The sequence below is a fragment of the Tachysurus fulvidraco genome, chromosome 10 (genome assembly GCF_022655615.1).
Source record: "Tachysurus fulvidraco isolate hzauxx_2018 chromosome 10, HZAU_PFXX_2.0, whole genome shotgun sequence".
Lineage (NCBI taxonomy): Eukaryota > Metazoa > Chordata > Actinopteri > Siluriformes > Bagridae > Tachysurus > Tachysurus fulvidraco.
In genome coordinates, this window is record NC_062527.1 from 13,942,298 (window position 1) to 13,967,667 (window position 25,370).

The window sequence follows — 25,370 nt, forward strand, 5'->3', positions numbered from 1 at the left end:
TATTTAGGATACACGTTTAATTTTCGACAATGATGCAAACTTCGATAACCTAAATGCATACAATGTAAAACATAAGCACGTGCCAGAAACAACTTCAAATGACTCGTTGACACGCGATGACTCGTGAGTCACGAGGAAAAATGGGCGTGGCCTATGTATTGTGTTGTATTGGCTTTTTCCTTTTCTTTCCTCACCTGCACTTTAAGCCCTCTGTGTGTCATTGAGGAACCTGTTGATCTGGAATGACGTCCAACGTTCGTTACATATGGATTTCATGTCTGTGTCGGTAGTGGAAGATTTTTACCACGTCTTCCATTCAGATGTTTATCCCACTTACTTCCTGGCTGTGATTTAATCTAGCTCTAATACTTAAAACTGATCCATGGAGGATGGACGTGATGATTCTAACTCCACACAGAGAAAAACAGCGTTGGAGTTCAGACTGTATAAGAGAAGATGGTTCATGTTGCTGGTACTTTGCCTGTTAAACTGCTCCAATTCAGTGGTAAGTGACTGGGAATATTACTGCTCCATGTTTACTTTTAAAAGAGGAAATGATCTCATGTGGAAACGAGTTAGATTGGAAAACAAGTTCTCTCTAACATTGGGAATGATAAGCAATAACAAAGAAAAAGTCACTTGTTTTGGTGATTGGACATTGGAGCCAGTTGTGTCCTTTAGTATTCTGCTGTATCCACAGATCATTCACCCCTATAGGCTCTGCACTCTGATTGCTAATAAACAATCACCATCATTTATTTATTTATTTATTCCTTTCTTCCTTCCTTCCTTCCTTCATGTTCAGTAACCATTTTATCCTGTATACTTTGTTGCAAAGCAGGAACACACACAGCAAGGCATTAATTTATTTGTTTGTTTGTTTGTTTATTCCTTCATGTTCTGTAACCACTTTATCTTGTATACTTTGTTGCAAGGCAGGAACACACAGAATTTTCAATTTGCTTGTATAAGAAAGCCTTTTCATAACTCAATCTGCAATTGCGAGTAAATTGCAAATAACAATTAAAATTTTTACATTACAAATCGATTAAAATTATGTTACAATGACTACAGTTTTGACAAACAGTTTTGCCCTCAGGTCTCCGTCAGTGAACAGTTGATACCTTTAATTAAATATTAGTTTCGTTGAAGAAATTCTTGTGAAAACACAAACGGTTAGAGAATTGCACTTCCTGACCATATAGTACACAGTTATAAATTGGTAATTATTTATAATCGCACTATCAAGTGTTACCCAAATGAGGATGTGCTCCATTTTGATTCTTGTTCCTCTCAATGTTTCTTTAAAGTATCGTCTCAGGGAGTTTTTCTTTGTTACAGTTGCCTCTCGCTTGCCCATCAGGACTAAGTGGAAAAATATTTATCCTGATTTTTTATATTTCTCTAAAACTGCTGTGACAAGGTCCATTGTTAAAAGCACTATATACTCCTCCAGAGTTTAGTGGTGATAAAAAAAACTTTCATAAGGTGAGTTGTGAGTCATTTTCAAGATTAATAGCAGACCTGCTTTAGCAGCATGCTGCAGTGCTGAGGATGGATGCTACTGCTTAAGGTGTTCAGCAGAACAGATTACAAAAGTAGGACAGCTAACGACCAGTACAAGCATTTGTTAAATGTAGAGGTTGTGAAAGCATGCCATAGTTTTCCCACTAAATAATATTCCAGAATAATGGATGTCAAAGATAGATTAAATGGAAAAACAATATAAAGTTTATATGTAAGGTGTCTGGCTAGTTGTAGTTGTCAGAACAGTTTCAGTGTGTTTTGGCAAAGATTCTTCTTCATTTGGGGTTTTGTTGATAGTGGTGGAGAGCGGTGTAATAAGTCAGTTCAAAATCTTCCATAAGTGATAGCTGATGGTCGTGAAGGCTATACATGCTGTATGATTTACATCATTTTCATACTCCTCAAGCCCACATTCTCTGTGGGTAGAGACGAATCATCCTGGAAGCCGCTACCACACCCATCACCACAAACATGCTTTATCATAGGATAAAGGTGATGAGTCAGAAAACTTTATATTGATTTGCAGTGACTCTTCCCTCAAAGATGATCCAAAATAACTGCCTCCTACAACATAACAGCACCACTGGATTTAAGTTTAATTTGTTACGCTCAAAGCTCAATCCAACCCTATTTTCTGAAAAAGCAAGGCAGAGTTCATGTTTATGTTGTGTAACCCAATTCAGTCTATATGTTAAAGGGCACAGTAACAAGTGCTTAAATAAATTCAACTAGAACCTACAGGAAACCTGCATGAACACAGTTAGAGTTCAGTGTTGGCTGTGAATACTAGATGATTTTTTTATGTTTGTTAGCTGCCCAGTGAGTGCCGTTATTGCGAGATTTTTCCTGTGCTAAGACATATGGTAGGGGACTCAGTTCAATTTTATTTGGATAACACTGTCTGGATTAGATTTCGATCCATTACGGGCAAGCTAGAGGTGACTGGGCAAGGAAAAGTACACAAAAGACACAAGGTAAGAAATCCTGAGAGGAATCAGACTGGGGCGAGTAAAGGATAAGTGATAACTGGATCAGACCATGTGACTGTAAACCGGTGTGTTTTTAGTTTCACGTTGTGTTTGTGGACTACACAATTCAACCTGTTGTTGTAACTCACACTACTGAAGTGCCTACGAGCGTTAATTCTTTAAGTCTAATCTAAAAAACTGAGTGCTTTATACTGTGAAGTACACACTAACATAGCTATTGGTTTACACAAGCATTTATTCTTGCATTTTCCTGCAGCTATGGCTGACATTTGCTCCTGTAGCAGATCAGACAGCAGAGCATCTGCATGTGACTTTGGACCAGGTCAACTGGCTCTCTGTGGTCTACATGGTGGTGGCCATCCCGCTGAGCTTCATCACCACATGGATGCTGGATACATGGGGACTACGGCCTACCGTAAGCACAACTACCCACCTACCCTTTTTTTATTTTCAAACAGCAGAGAGATTCTACTACCACAAATACAGGCACAAGTCCCCAAAGTGCTATAATTACCGATGAACTATACTATGAAAGTCCTAGGTTATTATTCAGTTTTTCAGCCCAAAGCCTATTATTCAGTAACTACAGGGAAACATTTAGGAAAGTGGTGATGTTATAGGGTGATGTTCCACATACATAGCGGAAAAGAACACTTCATAGCGATATGTAACTTTATGTACAGAATGTCTTGTACATGACTGCCATTTCTTTGAAGACACACACTTACAGTAGGATTATAAATGCATTTTGAATGCGTAGCTTTAAATGATCTTTTGTGCTGTGTCTTTTCTTGGTACACAGGTAGGACGATATTTTGGACGACATTTTGCTAAAAAGTATTCATTTCTCCTGTCTATGCAGAATTTTAGGACACCTCGTGTTAATTAAATCATGGTCAGAAATGCTTATGTAGCTTCTGTGTGTCTTGAGACTACAGATGATTCTGGGTTCGTGGCTCAACATGGCTGGCGGTGTACTGAGGGTTGTGGGTGTTCTCAGCTATCTGCCAGAGTATACCCATTTCCCAATTGTGATGGCAGGACAGACTCTATGCTCTCTGGCTCAACCTCTGGTGATCTTCTCTCCAACCAAACTAGCAGCTCTGTGGTTTCCCGAGCACCAGCGCACTACAGCTAACATGATTGCCTCAATGTGTGAGTCTCTGCTCAAGAGTTTTGGTGTCTTCATAAAGTCAGCCATATATTCAAACACAAATATTTCTTTTCTAGCAAATCCCCTTGGACTGCTTTTTGTTAATATCTTCTCGCCATTGATCCTTAGTAGAACCAACAGTCTTTTCATGCTGGTAAGATATAAATAATATGTTACTGAATAATATACCAGATACATGTGCATATGTACACTATAGCTATTTACATTATGCAGATAATTCTGCCTTAAACCCTTTACACTAACACTCAATCACTGTTACAGCTCCTTATATATGCTATACCTGCCTTCGTCATCTGCTGCCTAGCAACAGTAGGCATCCAGGAGAGTGTTCCCCCAACACCACCTTCTGCCAGTGCAGACTCCTCCAGCTCCGAACCTTTCCTACAAGGGATTAAACTGGTAACATACAAATGCAAAACTTTGCATTCTTAGTAACACTAAAGATTATTGCATAAAATGATTACACTTTCCGTATGGCTTTAAGGAAAAGAATAATGAGTTTCTGTCAGGATGATCACAACACTTTTGAGAAAAAAAAGCATTCCGCTATTCATACTGTTTTTTTTTGTTTTGTTTTGTTTTTGTATTAAAAAAGGAAACGCTTAGTGTGTGCTTAAAGAAAGGACACAAATTATTGTGTTTCATTTAAATTAAAACATATCATCAAAGGAAAAATGTCCTCCTGGGTAGCTAACCTCACACTAAACATATGACAGAACTAGCCAAAACACCTTCCTTAAACAACCTATCTATACAAAGGGTGCCAATAATTTTAGAGCTGACTTTAAAGGCCATTGTAAATTTGGTAAAAGTGCCCTTTCTTTTCCACTTTTTCCCTGTAGCTACTGAAAAATAAAGCCTACATGATCCTGCTGGTGTGTTTCGGCTCAGGCATCGGCATCTTCACCTGTTTCTCCACACTTCTCGAGCAGATTCTCTGCGTCAAGGGCTACGCAAACGTAAGTCCAAACCCATGCTGATTGTTCATTTGTAGTTTTGCACGAGAAGCATTTTTATATATCTTTGGTGCTTGGAATCAGGATTTTTTTGAACTGATTGCACATTCAGTTGTTACTTATTCACATTACATAATATATACATTTATTTTAAACTGTTCTACCAAAACAATTAGAGCAAATATACAGTATTTCCACTAACAAAGACAGAACGTCCTGTTAGTAGCATGTTTTCCCAAGTGTAACTGTAAAAGGTTAAAAATGTCATACTGGAAATGACGTTTATTATTCACATTTGATGGACACTATAATCGCATCATCATATAATTTCATCCATTAGAGAGGAACAAATCTATACAGAACAGCAGAGGACCTCAAACCAAATACGGTTGAGTTTAGGTACATAAGGATATGTTTTTCAATGACAGCTTTATTGTGGTCCAAAAGTAGCGCTGCAGTAAGCAGCCTCATTTAAAGCTTTTAACAGCATTCGCCTTGTGGGCCAAAAATGTCACAACTGCAACAAAAGTGTTCAGCCAAAAGTGGCTCAGTGTTAAACAGCTACGGTGTGAAAGTCTGACACCAGATTCAAGTTCATCACTATTATTGTGAAATGTGGGCTAGATTTTTAATGTAAAATGAGGGTTAAACCATTACTCATTTTCTATAAGGAATGTAAGCAGTTAAAATAGAATAACGAATATTTTTAAAAATGTTGCATCAGTAGGATGAGAAAAAAAACTTGTCAGATCATCTCTTCTGATTCTGTGACAGAAAACACTCTGACATTTACAACTTTAGAGAGTTTTGCCAAATCAGTATTACTTTTCTTTGTTAAGTAACCCTTATTTATTTATTTATTTTTTACTGGCTTATTATTCGCCTAAATTATGTGCAGCATCCACCATTGGAGTTTTTAGTATAGACACTAATATTTATTGGAAGTAGCACAATTGACTTACATTTATTTATAAATCAAAGAAAATAACATCCGTGTCTGGCAGTAAATAAGTCATCAAACACGTTCTTTCCCTGTGGCAGGACTTTGCAGGTTTGTGTGGTGCTCTCTTCATCGTGTTTGGGGTGCTTGGAGCTGCTATCCTTGGCTATATTGTGGACAAAACAAAGCTGTTCACAGAATGCTTAAAAATCAGCATGTGCCTTACATCTCTGGCCTGCACCATGTTTGCAGTGGTAAGAACAACAGTCAGATTATTGATGTTTTTTGGGACTTCTGTGTCACAGTCCAAATGAAAATACATGCAAATATGTCTAATAGGAGTGGTGTTTCTCAAAGCAGTCCTCAGGGCTCTCCAGATGCTTTACTGTACAACTCACACGACACAGGGACAGATGATGAGATGTGAAGCTGTGGTGCGTCTGGGAGACTGCTCCGAGAACCATTGTTTTTATACCATGTGCACAAATCTGATTTTATCCATCAGGCTGAACTTACTTGAAACCCTTTAATATTTCTCCCCAGGTTTCTCAATTAAGGGATCAGAAAATCGTAATTGGTTTAGTTTGTGCTTTCTTTGGCTTATTTGGATTCGCCACCTATCCGGTTGCCATGGAGCTGTCAGTCGAGTGCTCTTACCCTGTTGGAGAGGCGACGTCGGCAGGGCTCGTGTTTATTTCAGGGTATAAATCTTTTTCTATTATTTACTAGATTAAATGTAAAAGGTTAAAGGTATCTATAAAGGTGTTGATACAAGCATTTTTGTTCTTGAATGACTATTTTTATTAGGCAGATCCAGTCCATTGTGTACACAATGCTGTTACAGGCTCTGACGACAAAAATGACAGACTCCTCGCTGTCTGTGTGCGCTGCAGGAGATGATGCCAGCCTGAGCTGGATGGGTGAGTGGTGCACAATCATACTGCATCAAAGAGCGTTTCTTAACTTCGGGGTTGCTGGTGTGGTTATTTTTTTATCTCCTAAATCTCCTAATTCAGCTCACCAGTTAATGACCAGGGGCTGGAAACGTACGTACGCCAGTTTCTACGCAAAGGTTGTGATCTATAAAAAACAAACTTGACGGGAGAATGTGCGCACCTTTAAAGCAAACTACACATTCTGGAGACAAAGGGAATTGGAGACACAGATGGTGAGGTCGTGAACTGAAGTTAGAATTAATGACATTTAATTTTCACTCCATTTCATACGTTATATCCACATTATCATGAAGATTAAATCCAACACTATTATTTGTGCCGATTGCTTTAGGCTATATACATCTAGTAAAATCCAAACGTAATTCAAAATGTATTTAAAAAAAATAATAATAATGCTCAGCGCTGCCTTACAGTCACATTGTCCACAACTGGAGCGCAGGAGGAGATGGCGGGACTACATGTGATACAGAATAGCATAAAATACCCTTTTATTAGAGAACTGCAGAACACAGTGTAAAAACGAAATATTTTCCTTAATGTACATATCATAAAATGTCAAAGTCTGCAAATACAGTCATGAAGCACAATCGCTACTCATCATCGGTCCTAACTATTACGGTGTTCATTACAAAACCGTCATGAAGAAGCATGTGTTCACTATAACATTTTCGTCTTAAATTTTCGCCCACAAATTAATTCTGTGATTTTGTCAAGGTGTTAACGATCAGTATTTGCTAGAAACATATAAATCCTCCGGTGACCCGGGTATGTAATGCTTCATGATGGCACTGCTGGCACTGTTGGAGGATTACGCCAATGGCAGAATAAGGAGAGAACGAGTTTTCAGAGACCATGATGATGACTGGCTAATAAGCTGATTTAGATTCCCTAGAGCTGTGCTCTTAGATCTATGTGCTGAATTGGGTCCAGTATTAGAGAGGGCAACACGCCGGAACAATGCCATCCCAGTCCAAATACAATTCCTCACCACTTTGGGGTTCTTGGCAACCGGCTGTTTCCATCGGCAGACAGGTAAATTATTTATATAAAAAAAAAATATAAGTAATCCTCAACTTTGTCTCTAAGACCTTTTTGTACATGAAATAATTATATTGGAATCTATCATCTCACCCTATATGTCTTGTATATCACAGCTGTCCCTGAGTGCCATAATATCTGTCGTTTTGAATGGTATACTTAATATGAGTAGTCGGTACATCAGGTTCCCCTACACTGTGCGAGAACAGGCCGAAATTAAAATGCAATTTGCAGCAATGTCTGGTTTCCCAAATGTAATCGGCGCAATTGACTGCAGTCATGTTGCTATAAGGGTACCATCTGAAAATGAATTTGCTTATGTTAATAGAAAGCATGTGCATTCAATTAATGTGCAAATCATATGTGACTCCAACATGACCCTCACAAACATTGTGGCACGCTGGTCTGGTTCAACACATGATTCCTTTATCTTGACACATAACAGTGTAGGGAACAGACTAAATGCAGGCGCAGTACATTACATTACATTTTACATTTACGACATTTAGCAGACACCCTTATCCAGAGTGACTTACAACTGAGCAATTGAGGGTTAAGGGCCTTGCTCAGGGGCCCAGCAGTGGCAGCTTGGTGGACCTGGGGTTCGAACCCGTGACCTTCTGATCAGTAGCCCAACACCTTAACCACTGAGCTACCACATCCCCATTAGCTATGTGATGGCTGGCTTCTTGGTGAGTTTAACAATATTAAAAAGTAGAAACTGTAACAATTTTGTTTTTAATATAATTATAACCTGCAGGCACGGTGGCTACCCCCCCTGAGACGCTGGCTCCTCACCCCATTTTTAAACCCGCAGAGCGCAGAGGAAACTCATTATAACTCTCGTGCCCGCACAGTTGTGGAGTGTGTAATGGGCGTGTACAGGGCGGGATATGAGGCTGGTTCACGTACGCACATCTGCAGGAACATTGCTTACAGGTGTGCCTACGCACGGTTTTATAAATCGGAATTTTTTTGTACGCCATTTTTGGCTTCTGGGTGCACATAAACTTTTTGTAGGGATCCTACACACAGTTTTATAAATGAGGCCCCAGGTTTAGTGCATGTGTTGGAGCTGAGAAGCAGACACACTGTGCTGGAATCTAATGGCAGTTCATCAGGAGCTTGGAGCTTCAAAATCCCACAGCCTTTTGTGCACCAAGAATATGAGATAACATCCCCAGCTTCCTAACAAACTTCGATTATGCTCAGAAAATTTCAAGTATATTCCCCCTTTGCTGTTATAGTAACCTTTACTCTTCTGAAAAGGAGTTCCACTACATTTTGGACCGTGGCTGTGGGGATTTGTGCTCAGTCACCTGCAAGAGCTTTAGATCAGACAGTGATGTCAGGTAAAGGAGCCTGTTCAATTTCATCTTAAAGGTGTTCAGTGGGATCGAGGTCGGGGCTCTGTGAAGGACACCTCCTTTTTTCTACACCAGTGTTAGCAAACCATGTCTTCGTGTAGCTTACTGTAGTTCACTGCCTAAACTGTAACTTACGTGATTTATACTATGTGTCATCAACATTCTGTGCTACTTGTTTTGCAAAAAAACCTCAGTGAACACAAATACCTGTTTGTGGGGGCACGGTGGCTTAGTGGTTAGCACGTTTGCCTCACACCTCCATGGTCGGGGGGTCGATTCCCGCCTCCGCCTTGTGTGTGGAATTTGCATGTTCTCCCCGTGCCTCGGGGGTTTCCTCCCCCGGTCCAAAGACATGCATGGTAGGTTGATTGGCATCTCTGGAAAATTTTCTGTAGTGTGTGATTGCGTGAGTGAATGAGAGTGTGTGTGTGTGCCCTGTGATGGGTTGGCACTCCGTCCAAGGTGTATCCTGCCTTGATGCCCGATGACGCCTGAGATAGGCACAGGCTCCCCATGACCCGAGTAGTTCGGATAAGCGGTAGAAAATGTGTGAGTGTCTATATTAATCAGCTTTGTCCTTTGAGAAAGCAAAAGTTACTTTGCATTGCTGCACCATTAGAAAGTTGGATAAAGCTCGACAGCTTGTCATAAGGCATTCAGCTCAAATATACCCCGTCCTAAATCCTGTAAGCAATCACACAAAGATTATGAACATGTTGGAACTTTTCTTTAAGATAATACACATTACAGGAGAGGAAACATGTTTAAATGAGGCATCAGTGAGCATGAATGTATTCTAAGTTGTAAAACTGCACTTTATGTCTCAGAGGTCACATCAGTCCACAACCGCAATAAAACACAGATTTACAGTTCAGAGAGCTGAAGGTTTTGTGGACACTCATCTCAGCACTAGACCTAGATTGAAACCGAAACATTTAACCACAATAGGGACGAAAGTACATTCCAAATATGTGGAAATAACAGAGCTGGTGTAGGGTCAGACATCCATTAATACTCAGCACAAACACGTTTACTCTCTAACATTTGAAAGGTTAAAAACAGGCCTTCAATCAGCCTCATATTATAAGGAGACTACCTAATGACTAACAGTGTCTCTCATCCATCCTGATGCCTTGCTTCTGGTTGGAGTTCACATCAATTGGAAAACACTGCTGAGGATGGCAATACATGGACAGCCTAAAGATTACTGTCGATTGTACCAAATAGAAACCATACAGATGGCTGCTGATGACCTTTCTTGGATAACTTTAGTGCTGTAATTCTATAAAGGGTTTTACACTGAAGCCTCCACATCTAACAAGCTGATTGCATCAACAAGTTCAAATGAAAATGTCCAATTCGTTAAAAAAAATGTCTAATTCATTCACAGCACAAAAAAAGATTTAAAAAAATTATGCTCAAATTCAGGCTCCTGGGAACATTTTTTTTATTTTTCCAATATTATACAGTTATAGAAGTGCTTTTTTTCAAATATTTATATATATATATATATATATATATATATATATATATATATATATATATATATTTTTTTTTTTAAATAGTTTCATTTATATCTTTCAGGTATCACAGATGAGGGTGGGTTTCTTATTGACTTATTTTAAGGTCATCTCTGGGAGTTTGGCAAAGTCCCGATCACCACTGGCTTGCTCATTATACATTTTGAGTTTATATCCTGAATTTAAATATTTGTTTAAAGCTGCTGTGTGACAATCTGTATTGAGGTAGTCTAGTCAGCATGTTGATGGAGAACAAGCACAGAATGGCCTGTTCAGAGTTATTTGCAGCTCAGGCAGTTTCTGCATAGTTGTCACTTCCTCATCAATGCGGGAAGAGCTGTAGTGAGTGAGAGAGAACAAGCCATGTTGAAACTTCTCTGTTTGCCCAAATATGCCTTGATAATGATGATAGTTTTGAACTCATTTGATTATTCTCTCCCTTTGTCTCTGCTCTCTCTCACACACACACACACAGTGCCTGTGCTGGTGATGGCTGGATTGTGCTGCTTAGCTTCCTGCTCCTTTGTCATCTTCTTCCACACACAATACAGAAGACTTAACGCAGAGGCCGAAGTTGCCGAAAAGCACTCAGCGGAAACAGAGACACAAAGAGTGATGAACAACAGCACAGATGCATAAGATACAGCCTCAAAGTGAAGCATCCAGCAGCATAAATAGGAAAAGCCAGCAGCAGAAAACACTGCTAAGTTCCTCTGTACTGTAAATAACCTTTACCTCTGTAACTAGTTTGCATTGTAAGTTTAGATGTTTCTAAACTCAGGTGGTGTTTTTTTTTATTTTCATTTACTGACATATTTAGTTACTTTCTAAATTATTTAAATATGAAGTACATATTTAAACAGTCAATCAGTTACATTTACTAATTTGGACATTCATGTACAGGTACTAAAGCCTCAACATATCAAAATGTACTTAATGTAATTATTTCTAATCATGCTACTCCTTTTTTTTCTATGTATTACAGAACATAGATACGGTGTCAAAATGGCAGACTGTGGTGATTTTAATCATACGAAGTGGTATAGATTTAATGTTCTTTATTTTTGGCACATATTTTATTTATATAAATATGCATGGTATGAATAAAATGTGGGAGTGTTTACATACATCACAGACAAGGGGTCTTATAAGAATGAATGTGAAAACCACTAACTGGTTCTATTGAGTGAATCTGGGGCAATTATTTTTATTATTAAGTGATGATGCGTATTCATTCTTGAGAAATGTATTTAGAGCATGTTACTATACGGCACTTTAAGTTCATTCAAATAGTCATTTTCCAATTTGCTTTAAAAAGGTGAGACAGAAACACATTAAAGTTTAAGATACATTAAATAAGCATTATGCTTAGACCTGCCAAAGAACATTTAGGAACAAAGGACTCCTATTACAGAACACTGATGTGGAGATTTTGTGCAGTGTGAAGAATTGTTTGAAAACTAAATTCTGTGACTGCTGATGCATTTGATCTCACCGCATGATGAACGTTGTGGGTGAAACAGGTTTGCACCTTCTACTCAGTGCTCATGATGGTGGGTGTGCGAGGTAAACACACCAACCCTCCCAATAAAATCATTCCAGGGAAGAAATTTTTATTGTACAGATTTGTGCATGGCTAACAGTGCAACTAAACATGTTAAGTTGTTTAAGTAGCTTTTAGATGAGTTTGACCTGGGGTTGTAGTTCTTCAGCTTTTAACTATAAAACACGTTCCATTGTGTCTGATAGGACAGATGAAAATGAATGAAAGTTTACAAATATCGCACTAATAATTGTCTATTAGTAATAGAGCTATATATATATTTTCTAAACCATTGTAACTTTTTTCTTTGCAGAGAGAACACAAGGTTCACAACATAACCGGTTATAGGCTACTTGTCAGAGTTATCTGGATTCAACTCATTTAATTCAAGTGACCAAACAAACTTAACTAATAACTATAAAACATAAGCAAATAAAAACGTTGATAATGACGGGTTGTAATGGAGGAAAAAACAAAACAGTGCTATGTTTCATGGACCTCCTCATTTTCACTTCATTTTCAGTTGTGCAAATGTTTATGTACCTTTTATCAAATAGTAGCCTGTGAACCGTTTACTGACCTTTGAATCAATAAAAGAGACGCACACTTTGTTTTCAAAAAACAAAAAGGAAGACTGTTTCATGTATTTCTTTACAGTTCAAAAATACCTCATTACAGCAACAGGAGCACATAAAACGATGCAGGCACAGACTCAGAATTCATTTTAAATCACATTCAGATCAAAATGACATTAAATATATAAACCTTCAGACAGTTTTCCTCAGTCTGGCCAAAATAAAACTAAAATCATTCTTCCCACTTAAGCTCAGGTTTTAAAAGACATGTTCTTAGGTGATACAGAACTGTAATCTAGGTGTAAAAACAAAAATATCTGGACTTAAAAAAAAAAAGAAAGAATGGAAAAAAAGAAAAAGTAATTGTGCTAGACAAATACTTAAGAGCCAGTATCACTACTTGAAAATAAACAAAATGATTCCCATTTTAAAAGCTCAACTTACTTGTTGGATGTAGCTAACAGGCCACACAACACACAAGCCAAAATTGAAAAGTTTGAACTAGGTGCCTATGGGCTTGGGTTTGATGTTTTGCACCATGAGTTCTGTGATGTGATCAAAGCTGCAGAGCGCAAAACTGCTGGTAAACAGCCAGGATGTGGTGATCGAGCTCGGCTGTGAAGAGCAGGTTTTCCAGCGTGCCCATGTATTGCTGGATGGTCACATGGTGCTGCAAATACACAAAAATCATTAAAGAATCTGTATTGTTTCAGCCACATTGTCTAATAACTCAAGTCCACATACACAACTACAATGTTAGAACTAATGCCCTGGAAGAGATGCCAATAGTCCTGGCCTTCACAGGTACTGCTAAAACACAGCTGATAGAGGAAGTGCTTACAAGTGCAGGTTCCTGCTCTTTAAACTACATTCTAAATACATGATTTTTGAGGTACCAACTAGTAATGCTTTTGTAAACACAAGCCATACATGAAACAAAAAAGTACCATGAGGAAGATTTGTTGCAGCCGTTCAATGCAGTTCTTATACCAGCAGGTGTTGATGTCCACGCCGCCTGTCTCACAGCGCACCAAGTGCTCCGTCAGCATCATGATGAAACGCTGAGATACAGAGAAAAGTTAAAGCATGAAAAATCTAGCTGGAGTAAAACCCAAAAGCAAACGCCTCATCAGAATTTGCATTGTCAGTTTATTGCTATATATCAAATAAATAAATAAATGAATAGCCACATTTAGACAGACCTACAAAAGGTAACAAGGAATTTGTCTTAAATCATTACTTATTGCAAAACTGCTGCAGAATCCATAGTGTTATCTGTAACTTCCATTTTTTTTGTATGGATTCACAAAATCTTACAGATTTTAATCAATGTGACAAAAATATAGATGAGCTTTTTGGGAGGAAAAGCTGTGTTTCTTTATTGCTTCGAATTGTAAAATAGCACAGGTTTGTGGTAAATCACATTTTCCCTATTGGGAGTAAAGTGACTTGTGAAATGCTAACTGTCATGCACAAGATAAATGTAAAAGAAAATGATATTTTGATTCAGGAGAACCTGTATTGAGAACTATAAATAGAACAAAATTTCACCACGTAAATGGTTTTCACAGGCCACAAAACACAGGCTGAAATGAAAGTGACTCGTGTCTAGAGGTTTTACCTGGAAGATGACAAGGAAGAGGTTCTTCTGTTCACTCTGTGCCGACTCTACTTTCTCCTGAAGCCTTTCAATTTGCTCCTCCAGCTGACCATCTTCATCCTCACTGTTCTTCTCCATTTCCTCTTCATCACCACTGTCTTTCTGCTAAAACCACAAAGACTTATTCTACTTGCTTTAAACCCTGTACCCTCACCACAGTCATACCTACTCTCCATAGTGCACAAGCACCAACAGTGGCAGATAAACAACACAGCTTTGCCTATTGACTTCACACAAATGTGTACTGTTTGTGTACCATTCAGAATTGGTATTAACATGCATCTTGGGGTACCGGTCCAATTCCCTCTCCCTCACCACATCAAACTACTTTTTAACCGACAGTCAATGTTTCGTATCTGTCTCCTTCTGTGTGCATAGCTTAGGAACTTTGCATACATTTATATTAATAGAAACCTGTTTCCATTTACCATCCACTTTAATACAAACATCTTCCCCACTGCTCATTCAGGCAATTATCGAGGTCAAGAGTTTCAGTTATAATGTTTACATTCGCTTCAAAGTTCAATGTGTGTGTTCTGAGATGCTTTCCAAATCGCTGATATAAAAACATCCCATGACTTTTCCACATGCAGAACAGCTTCTACAAACTCTAGTGACTATTATGCATAAAATTCCCAAGAGCTCAGCAGAAATACTCAACCCAATATCCCAGCACTGTGGGGTAATGATGTCATAGAGCATACACCACATTCAATCATTCACAGATTTGAAAAGCTTTCTGATAGTAATGCTAGTGTGGCCTTGTCCGTGTAATCAAGTTTGTTTTAGAAGGGCTGGTTTAGTTTTATTTCTCGAGCTGACTGACTCATGACAGGCAGTGACTAACTGTGTCCATGACTTGTGACTTACTTTAGCTTTTACTCCCCTCTTTAATTCAGCTTTTTTTTGTGCTGAAAGCACATAAAGCACGATAAGGTGAGCAAATAATGCACAAAGTGCCACACAGTAAGGCATTCACAGCTCAGACAAACAATCCGAATGTCAGGAAATGTAGTCCAAAATATTTAATTTAGTTTTTGGTAACAGGTTAACTTAGGGCCTTTTTACACCTGGTCACTTCATGTGTTTTCTCTGATCCGATACTTATCTGATTTGTTAAAACTGTTCCATTTACATTAGGCCACATAAATGCGTCTTGGCGAATCGGATATCAATCCGATTTTTCTACTCCCGCCCAATATGCAAATATATTTTACCTCATTTCCGGGGTAATTGAAATGGAGCACGCTTTGGTGTATGCGGTTGCTACAAAACAGCATTTACTGTTTGCTGCAGCAGTGCATTTTAAGACCAAACGAGACACCTGGGTGAAAGATCAGAGCCAGCGCTGGTGGGAAAACATGTTTGTTTCTGGCGCGATGCACGACCTGCAAGTCACCTGCGAGTGACGTTCTTCCGTTTTGGAGGAGTATCGCGCTGACGTATGTGGCTTGAACAACCAGAAGCATTTACACCTGTCCAGTTTCATCTGAAATGCGTCCCAGACCACCTCCTACAGTGGTTTGAGCGATCAGATTTATATCCGTCTCGAAACCGTTTCGGAGGGCATTTACACCTGGTGTTTTGACGATTGGATAGCTATCGGATCACAGAAAATGCATGAAGTGACCAGGTGTAAAAAGCCCCTTAGATATTAGTTTGCTTGTGGAAGATCTGTTAATCCAGAGGAAGCCCAACATAAATTTGCTCTTACCTTTTTGTGCTGCTGTTTTTCCAGCTTGTCCTTTGCTTCCTCCAGCTCCTTCTGGATCTTCTGTACATGTTTGTTCATTTTCCTGATGGTGGAATGAAGAATCTCCCACACATAAAGCCTGACCAAACCAATAGAAAGAGCTACATAAGAATTCACCAAGACAAAAAAAAAAAAAAACAATATTAGAACAGGATATGAAAATGTACCTTGTGAAGTCATGAGCCATGTCTGGAGAAAAGATCCAATTGGCCACAGCTGCACAGTCGACTATTTGAGTACGTATCATCTTATCCACCAGCACCGAGATCATCTGAACACAAACATGTTGTCCATAATGAACATAAACGAATGAACTCCTTAAATGGACAATTTGGGTTTGTACTGTTTTCGGAAGAACTGTTATCAAAATAGGTAACATTTTGATGGAGTGCCTGATTTCATTAAAAACTTTTGCACAGAGAAAAAAGTGTAATCACAATTTTGTAACATGGTTCAAGAATATTTCATGCATTCAAAGCCTAAAGTTTATTTTGACACTAAATAAGCAATCCCTGTAGCTTAATAGTAAATCTGCTTAGCCACTAAGACTACATGAATATTGGCAGATAATTTATTTAGATTTCCATGGCTGGGAACTGGTTATGGCGATGGAAAAGAATTCTGATGCCAATGTCCTGATCCAATTTTTGAACTCAATACCAGTCATACACCAGCCTTCAGGTCCACGTGCATTGATGATATGCTTATATTAAGGGTAATTAGGTGTCTAAGCGCCAATCAAACTAAACAGGCAGGTTTCTGACCTGTGGATGTTTCTTCCATGCCTCGTACACCACCCTAAGTATGTGCAACTTCCCTTCATCACTCTCTGTTAAATTCTTCAGAACTTCGTGGAACCTGAGAAGAGGCAAAACAAGAAAAGTGAAAAGGAAGTGAGATGGTAAAACGACTCATATACAGGCTATATGGATAAAAACAAAAGTGTTTCATCATAGTGAAACAAGTGTCGGTGCTCTAGAAAGTAAAAACAGGAATAGGCTGAAGTTCTCACGAAGGCCAATATGAAGTCACAACTTGCAAATTTATACATCGTATTACAAAGTTTCAAAACTGAAACCCGGATTCTAGCTGATCCATCAATTTTATAACATGTGGTAGCCTAGTGGTTAAGGTGTTGGGCTACCAATTGGAAGGTTGTGAGTTCAATTCCTACGTCCACCAAACTGCCACTGCTGGGCCCCTGAGCAAGGCCCTTAGCCCTCACTTACTCAGGTGTATAAAAGAATGAGATAAAAATGTAAGTCGCTCTGGATAAGGGCGTCTGCTAAATGCTGTAAATGTGAATGTTGTATATATAATATTGCAGATTCAAACGGCACCCTTTATGTTTGAGGGTGTAAACCCTATAAGCTATTACAAATTCCTGCATAAGTCGTGGCCAAATGGTTAGAGAGTCTGACTCGTAATCTTAAGGTTGTGGGTTCAAGTCTCGGGCCGGCCACGACTGAGGTGCCCTTGAGCAAGGCAACGAACCCCACAACTGCTCCCCGGGTACCGCAGCATAAATGGCTGCCCACTGCACTGCTGTGTGTGTTCACTGCTGTGTGTGTGCACTGCTGTGTGTGTGCACTGCGGATGGGTTAAATGCAGAGAACGAATTCTGAGTATGGCTCACCATACTTAGCCGTATGTCACTTTCACTTTTTTCACTTTCATAAGTGAGGTCCTTTACAGTAGAAAGTAAGAGAATGCAAAGCACCACAGGCAAGACTCTTTGAGACAACACTCACTTTGCAAGAGCACTGAATGAGTGACTGGAGGACTTGGCAGCCAGATGGAGCAGTGTCTGCAGGAACACATCTATTTTCAGAGGGTTGAAACCATCGCCTTCATCTGAAGAGAAAGATAAAAACGGTTTAGTGAATGGACATGGACATCTTTTTCACATTTAAAATTTAACATACATCCATAAGAAAACATAAGTAATAAGTGACAGCTGGAAGGCACAATTCTTTAGCTTTTCCCTTATGAGATTACTAAAATATTACACGGGAAGATACCATACCATCATCTTCGTCCTGGTTAGGATTGGGCATCTCTTTCAGGATGGTGAGGATCTCTTCATTTGTGGCACGGTTTTTGATGGCATTTCCTATAGTTGTTGCCATAACATAACCAGGCAAGGAACCTACAGCAGAGACATGTTGACCAGGCAGGTCATGTTATAGAGTACAATATACTTTCACATAAATTAGCAGTAAGCAAAATGTGGCCTTGAGAAATTTAGTTATCAGCCATTTGTGAATTCCATATCCAAGATTTGTTTAATCTGAAAAGCTCTATACATGAAATGGCCTTTATAATAGACATGCTATTGACATCAGCACTACTTACTGCTGCTCTCCTCCTCGTATTTATACTGAAACACTGGTTCCATTGGGATTAATGCGGAGAAACTCTGAGGCACGATGTCCACGATCCGTTGGTGATACGACAACCTGCGATTCAAGAATTATATAAAAAGTCAGGCAACTTTTACAAGAACAAAGATCAGTAATAAGCCATGACTACACAAACTTTTAAAATAAAATACCTCATGCATTTTTCCAAAACCTCTCTGACAAATTTGGGCTTGGGTTTTTCAAGGTCCATTGTTAAACAGTCAGACCTAAGAGAAATGAGGAAAATCAATCAGTATAGTATTGATTGAATGAAGATTCCCATCAAAATAAAGGGACTCAAAATAAATACAGAACTATGCATACAGTAGAACACAATATATACTATAACACCTCAAACGACATCATGAGCACACTACAGAAGCACCAGCCAGTGAGGATGGCAAGGGTAACAGTGGACAGAAAGGAAAAATAACAAAACAAAAAAAAAAATCAAGATGCAATAAATTGAAACAGTTATTTATATTATTGAAGTTACTGCGTAATCACTCAAAAATCAATGCCATCAATCAGTATACTAAATGTTAAACATTCATAAAAAATAAAATACACACAGCACCTGTGACAGGCGGTGAGAGATTTGCTGCGACCTCGCTTATGTTATGTACTTTATATCGCTGATAAAGCACCAACTTCCTCCCTTTACAATTTTAACCCAAATCTCATGTGGCACTCTGTAACGTACAGTTACTGAGAGCATCACATCAGAGCCAGGAGTTAGAATCAAAGAACACTAATGAATATGGACCAGAAAACATCCACGAAGGTGATTGTTTGGCTGCTACAGTTTGACGAGGAAGTCGATGAATAATGTATGTAGATGTAAAATAGATCTCACCAGTCGTCCCAGCTCCATCTGAACTGAAAATTGCTCAGATGATGAGAGAACCAGTTGATGAATCTAAAACAAAAAGCAATTTAAAAATTACATATAAAACAAACATTAAGTGTAACATATTAAGTGTAAATGAAGAATATCAAGCTTCTCCACTGGTTCTCAAATTGTTTCTACTGGCATTCAGTTGTTTTTTTATTTTTAAATACAAGCACCTAGACCTAGTTTGAACCGAGCAACACTGTATACACCGGAGAAGACATTGTTAAAGTGGTACAAGATCAGCAAGTCTGTTTTTACTAAATAAATGTCAAAGGATTAGACACTCACCGGTCTACACAGGACGTGTTCATTGTTTCGATTCTCATGTACATCATCTCCGTGGCTTGTGCAAGCTTGGAGCAAGTTTAGGTTAAATGTTGCAATTCTATACAGTCAAAAAAAAAAGAAAGAAAAAAAAGAGGGTGCAATATGTAGTACGATAATCTAAAACTATCCGGTTTGTTTAATACAAATTGAGGAGTCAAATAAGCCACTAGAAGAACACCAAACCTTCAACATACCCCTAACACTACCCAGCCCTTATGTGTACTGAATAATCCCAGGAAATCCTTGAACTATTTCATAATCTTTTATCTTGCTGTGCTTAAACAAGGCTGAACACAAGCATGTCATGTTTATAGTGACATTTATTTTAATCCTTAGTTTTGTGTTGTCTGTATGTAGCACCAGGGTCCTAGAGGAATGTTGTTTCATTTCAGTGTATACTGCTTTAGCTATACATGGTCGAACGACAATAGAAGTTTCTTGACTTGAGCTACAAAACAGCATTCAAGCGATAGGAAAAGGATACAACTTGGGGTAATGACCCAGGCTGCAGCTTGCAGAGCTCAATCAGTAATGCAGTGTACATGACATCAATGTGGGGAGGACAGGGAAGCTGGAAGAGCTCACCAAAGATCACCTAGAAGAGGACATTACAACTTTGGTTTTGCACAAATTCACATCAGAAACATACAGAGACAATGGTCAGTAGTATTAGGGATCACACGGCAGAGGACGGGGTTCTCCAACGTTTTTTCCTCCGAGAAAAGAAACCAAAACAGCTGAATGAGCTATTTTTTGTGTTAATTTATATAACAACGGGTTTACTGTCTAAACTTCAGTTATTGTTAGATTTCACTCACTCACATGGTATCTGTTATTATTTATCAGTCTCATGGCACTAACACTGATGGCCTCAGCAAGGCTGAAAAAGCATCTATTTGTCAAAAAGGAAACACCTTTGATATTGAAGGTAATATTCATTTTGAAAACGGAGACCTGAAATTGTATTGGACTTTATGTGATTGCCATAAAAATACTATTATTTATTAATATGCAAGTGCAAAGGGAAATATTAAACAGTACTTCAACAACTCCGGCACTAATATGATTTGTCCAGCAAGTCAGATTTGCATTTCATTGCCTTGTACACGTACATGTGTAATGACAATAAAGTTGAATCTAATCTAATCTAATTTATGTATAACACCGGAAAAGGGTGGAATGTCTGTGAATTTGATTAGGATGAATTGTAAAAAGGCTTATTGAATTTTTTTAATTTATTAATTTTATAGGACGTGTGCTCAACATTAAGGAGCTTGGATAGGGCTTGCATTATTTTGGCAGAAAAATAATAATAAAAATGATCAATATACAAGAGAGTATTATACGTTATACTTATTCTGTAACAATTATTTTATAGGTTACCTCAACAATATGGTAGTTTAGAGGAATCTTGCTTTTGCCAGGATAGCTCAGCAACTGTGCAGCACTGAAATAGGCACATTTGAAATAAAGTAACATAAGACAAAAACAATAAACTAGTTAATCATACACAAGACATAAAATAGTCTTGTTGGCATTTAATCATGTTTCTGTGTCTTCTATAAGATGCAATTAGGGCTCACCAGGTTTTCCTTTCTCTCCAATGAGATTTGATGATGCAGTGTAGGTTCTCTTCAATAACAAACCTCTCCACAGAATGACTGCCAGGCATGACAGGGCCCTGAGAGCAAAACACATCGGCAATCAGACAACACATGCAACACACTTGAACATAAAAAGGGCAAATGTAAAACCCAATTTTGCCGTGCAACATTAACAGCATCAGGCACTTGTTTTTAGCAGATACTAAGAATGAAAAGAAAAAGAAAAAAAAAAACACAATTCAAAAGTAAAAGCACAGATACAGCTTTTAGGGTGCCAATAATTTGTGTACAATTTGCAGTAATAACTATTCATACATGAATGAGTATGAGCAGTCTCACAGTATTTCTCCCAGAGATCATCCAACACACACAAAAAGCAGGAAATGAGAAAACATCAAAGCATAAAGAAACCCAGATATGCAAAAAAAAACCTCGAATAAATAGGACATGAGCTGATTTTCTGACTGTGTCAGGGTTCAAATGGTATTAAATATTTAAGGCTGCTGTTCTTATTTACATTAGTAGGTGGAAAAAGATGAAAGGCCTTTCCACATGCTGTGCTGACATTATTAATGTTAGCTTGATGAGACTCGGTACCTCAGGAGCATCGGTGTAGTCAAACATGCGAAACACGACACGGGGCATGGGGTAAACCGCATCGTCAGATTGAGCTGGAGGAGTAAAAGGAGGCAGGTTGTGCTGCAGAGCCTCACACAATACACTATCAAAGGCAATGTACGGCCTCAGGATGTGACGCTCCTGCCAGCGATCCTTCTTCAGCTTCTGCACCTGAGCCCACAGACAGTCCAGATACTAGCAGGGAGAACAAAGGACAAGACAGGTTAGGAGATATTTAGACAGGTGTAAAATTACATTCAACACAGATTTTATGCAAATATTGTCCTTGGATCCTATAATACAATATTTTATTTTCATTTTGAAACCTAAGTGAACTTGCTGTTTTTATGATCAAATAATATAAGAAATAGAAGCCCTTTGGTTTGCTTGGTCAGAGCTTTTGTGAAAAACTCATGGCAAGTAAATGTTCTGTTTTGTTATGAAGGTCAGTTTATTTACCCATCTACACATCTATCCATTTCTCTTTTAAAATTCATTCTCTCTCAGTCTGGTAAGCTAAAATCATATTAAAATTGGTGATATGTAACCAAATAGATTTCACAAACCCTTACAACTCCCTGTATATGAATCACTATGAAGCTTAGAAGATTAGAAGCTTTCTACTATATTTCATAGATATTGTTTACTATCCACAGACTGGATTAATATTTCCTTAGGCAGCGATAACTGAAATTCAGCCCATGCTAGGATAATGGAGTAAAAGGAGGAATAACCTCTTCCTGTGGATGGGGCTTCTCTGCTGTCCACACCTGTAGCATGGCCACATGGGTCTTCTCCCGTCTCCTAAAAAATACACAGGGTTTGCATTAAAAAAATACTACTACTAATAATAATTGTACCTGCCACACAAGTTGTCTGATTTTGACCTGCTTTTAGCAAAACGCTTTAAAATATCTAGTGTTCATTTTGCTTTCAGATCAATACAATGTACTACCAGCATCTAAAAATAAATTAAAATAAATAAAATAAACTGCATGGAATAAAGTATTAAGCCACAAATGATTTCTGAAGCCACAACAGCCTAATCCCATTTTTTGAAATTCACTTCACTGAACTAAAAGGTTGAAAATAGGTTTGCAGTGCATAAATAAACATTTTCAAAAAAAAAAAAGAAAAAAAAAATTACTTCAGATAGCTATCAATCTGATTTAAGAGGTGGTCCATCTCCACATCCTTCTTCTCATAGAGCTCTTTCCCAACCCAGGGCATGCAGGACAGTACAGCATACACATACCAGTCAGAGCGCACCTGTAATATATTAACTCAGGGTCACTGACCATCACCAATAAAGACATATTGGAGTTTTCTTATATATTGATTGAGTCATAGTGATTACCTGTGGTATGTCCTCCTCCTGTGTGACACTGACAAAGTTCTCAAACATCGCAAGCATAGAGGGAGCTGCAATTACATGGCAGTTCACCAAGTCGCTTAGAAACCGTACCTATGAAGATAAAAATGCAAGTTGGACATAACTTGAGCAACAAAAACTAATTTTAATTTCAAATCTCACTCAGTAGTTGTACTATGAAGTCACCAGTAGGTGTTCCTGCTAATGGTTTCCAAGTAGCGTTCCACTTTTGACGACACTTCCCGCATAAATTAAAAGTCAGGAGGAGACACTGTGTCATGGCATGTGTGAACACCTCTTTACTCATATGCATGCTCCTTACCAGGTAAACTGCTTCAGAATAGAGGTTTGACTTCAGCGCCTCCTTCAGCTGCCTGATCATGGCCTCAACAAATTCCCCTCCAAAGTTGTAGTTCCTTGCATTTAACAGGCCCACCAGTGTTGTATAGACTGTTAGCTTCTCTGGAAGCAGTCGTGCACTGACAAAAAACATTTAAACAGCACAAGTAACGTTTATAAGCATTGTACACTTGGCATTGAAACAATGTTGACTTCAAAACCACAGTGTATAACTTACACAGCACACAAGATGCGCAGAATTTTGTTTTTGTAATTAGGCAGATCTGCTTCCAGGACACCTGCAAGACCTTCTAAATTACTCTCCAATGATGATGTACTCTATAAATAAATAAAAAGCAAAAAGAAATGTAAAGTTTATTATTTATAATATTATTAGCCCGTGGTGAACGGTTCCCTTTCCGCAGTGCAAAATTAGAAAGTAAGAGAAAAAAAAAAACAGCTAATGTACAGCAACATAACCTTTTAAAAATTAAGTATACTTTAAAATAGCAAATTAAAACTTTGCACAGCTGCTTAAACTCATGATCACTCAGTCAGTCTGAATGTGTACTAAATGAACATATTTTTCTGCTATATTACTTTTTCTCCAACTCTGCATATCAGTGATTCCAGTCGATCCTCGATTTCAATCGGCTCAGATGTCCTCCTCCTTTTGTGAGGCTGCCCACCTGGTGTACAAGAGAAAAATCAGTGTTACAGTTCAAAACAAAACCCAAGATCAAACTAGAGCAGTATTGCAGTAATACTAGAAGTACTGGCATTGAGAAACTATATGTATAAAATGTATACAATATATGTATATATTTCGCTTACAGCATAAAGTTAGTTTTGATGGTTTGCTTTTAAAGGACTGATTGAAAGGACTAACTGACTGCTCTGACTTTTATCAGACTGTGTGTGTGAGAGAGAGACGGACAAAGAGACAAAGACAGACAGAGACAGGGAGAGAGACACACACAGACAGAGAGCAAGAGAGACAGACAGGGGGAGAGACACAGACAGACAGACAGACAGACAGACAGAGACAGATCATGGCTGGGTTTTGTGTGATGCCCAAAATTAAAACAGGCAAACAAAAAAAACATGGCTATGAAAAGAAAAAGAAAAAAAATCAGTTGGACGCCATTATTATTATTCAGTCAATCATTTAAGACCAGTTTATTCTCATTAGACACAAACTCACTGCACTGAAACACTAGTTATTGTTTGTTAACGAATTGAACAACGAACGTGTTTCTGAAAATGTTCTTCTGTGTAAAGTTAAAGGGAACATTGTGGCACTGTTTTCTCTTATAATTAACCATCTAAATCTCCTGTGTGTCGAATCCGTTAAATATTACACCCTAGTTCTGAGTTGAACAAATTCCCATTCAAGGTTTTACATCAAACGGTTTAGTAGCAGTTGTTTTTCTATATCCACCCGTATTCAGACAAATGCCGCGGAATACGCTTTGACTGACAACAAACCTGGCGTCTCGTCCACCAATCAGTGAACTTTGCGTGAACGACTTAACCAATGAAATAACAGCAGACGGACCTTGTCTGAAAACGGGTGTGAACAGACAAACGCTTTCCACACTCACCGTTAGCCAGTTAGCTAACGTGCGCGTGAACTCACCATCGTTTTCCTCGCTGTGTCTTCTCCTAGACATTTCCCCCGCAAAGTTTAGCGCTTTTAAAATCGGATACAAAACTCCCGTCTGAGTTTTTGGCCTTCTTCAAATTTAACGTCAATTCTGTTTAAATTTGCACAACGCCTCAATTAGATACATCAGCTAGCAACCGCTGTGAACA

The 25,370-nt window shown here is 38.5% G+C and overlaps 2 protein-coding genes across 4 annotated transcripts; one reads left to right on the forward strand and one right to left on the reverse strand.

Annotated features, from left to right (window-relative positions):
• The first annotated feature begins 155 nt into the window (after nucleotides 1–155).
• slc49a3 (solute carrier family 49 member 3) lies at nucleotides 156–12,642 on the forward strand. Of its 2 annotated transcripts, none has more exons than XR_003444766.2 (10): nucleotides 156–505; nucleotides 2,773–2,931; nucleotides 3,455–3,671; nucleotides 3,747–3,823; nucleotides 3,952–4,089; nucleotides 4,533–4,649; nucleotides 5,688–5,840; nucleotides 6,130–6,287; nucleotides 6,398–6,506; nucleotides 10,943–11,080. XR_003444766.2 is itself a non-coding variant. In XM_027173562.2 (10 exons), the coding sequence occupies exons 1-10, from the start codon at nucleotides 383–385 to the stop codon at nucleotides 11,104–11,106; spliced, it is 1,419 nt and encodes a 472-aa protein (XP_027029363.1). In that variant the 5' UTR covers nucleotides 158–382; the 3' UTR covers nucleotides 11,107–12,642. The 2 variants fall into 2 exon arrangements, 1 of the variants encoding a protein (XP_027029363.1); XM_027173562.2 differs by having other exon boundaries at nucleotides 158–505; nucleotides 6,394–6,506; nucleotides 10,943–12,642.
• Nucleotides 12,622–25,366, reverse strand: LOC113660233 (nuclear cap-binding protein subunit 1). 2 transcript variants are annotated; one of them, XM_027173561.2, is made up of 23 exons: nucleotides 25,195–25,366; nucleotides 24,156–24,244; nucleotides 23,794–23,894; nucleotides 23,539–23,695; nucleotides 23,202–23,309; nucleotides 22,992–23,113; nucleotides 22,579–22,648; nucleotides 21,824–22,039; nucleotides 21,206–21,303; nucleotides 21,006–21,069; nucleotides 20,107–20,217; nucleotides 19,584–19,648; nucleotides 19,257–19,319; nucleotides 18,553–18,627; nucleotides 18,354–18,457; nucleotides 18,025–18,147; nucleotides 17,750–17,852; nucleotides 16,763–16,856; nucleotides 16,166–16,269; nucleotides 15,960–16,077; nucleotides 14,207–14,347; nucleotides 13,533–13,646; nucleotides 12,622–13,255 (listed from the first exon to the last, which is right to left on the reverse strand). In XM_027173561.2, the coding sequence occupies exons 1-23, from the start codon at nucleotides 25,226–25,228 to the stop codon at nucleotides 13,142–13,144; spliced, it is 2,388 nt and encodes a 795-aa protein (XP_027029362.1). In that variant the 5' UTR covers nucleotides 25,229–25,366; the 3' UTR covers nucleotides 12,622–13,141. The 2 variants fall into 2 exon arrangements, with proteins under 2 accessions (XP_027029362.1, XP_027029361.1); XM_027173560.2 differs by having other exon boundaries at nucleotides 14,207–14,350.
• Between the last annotated feature and the right edge of the window lie 4 nt (nucleotides 25,367–25,370).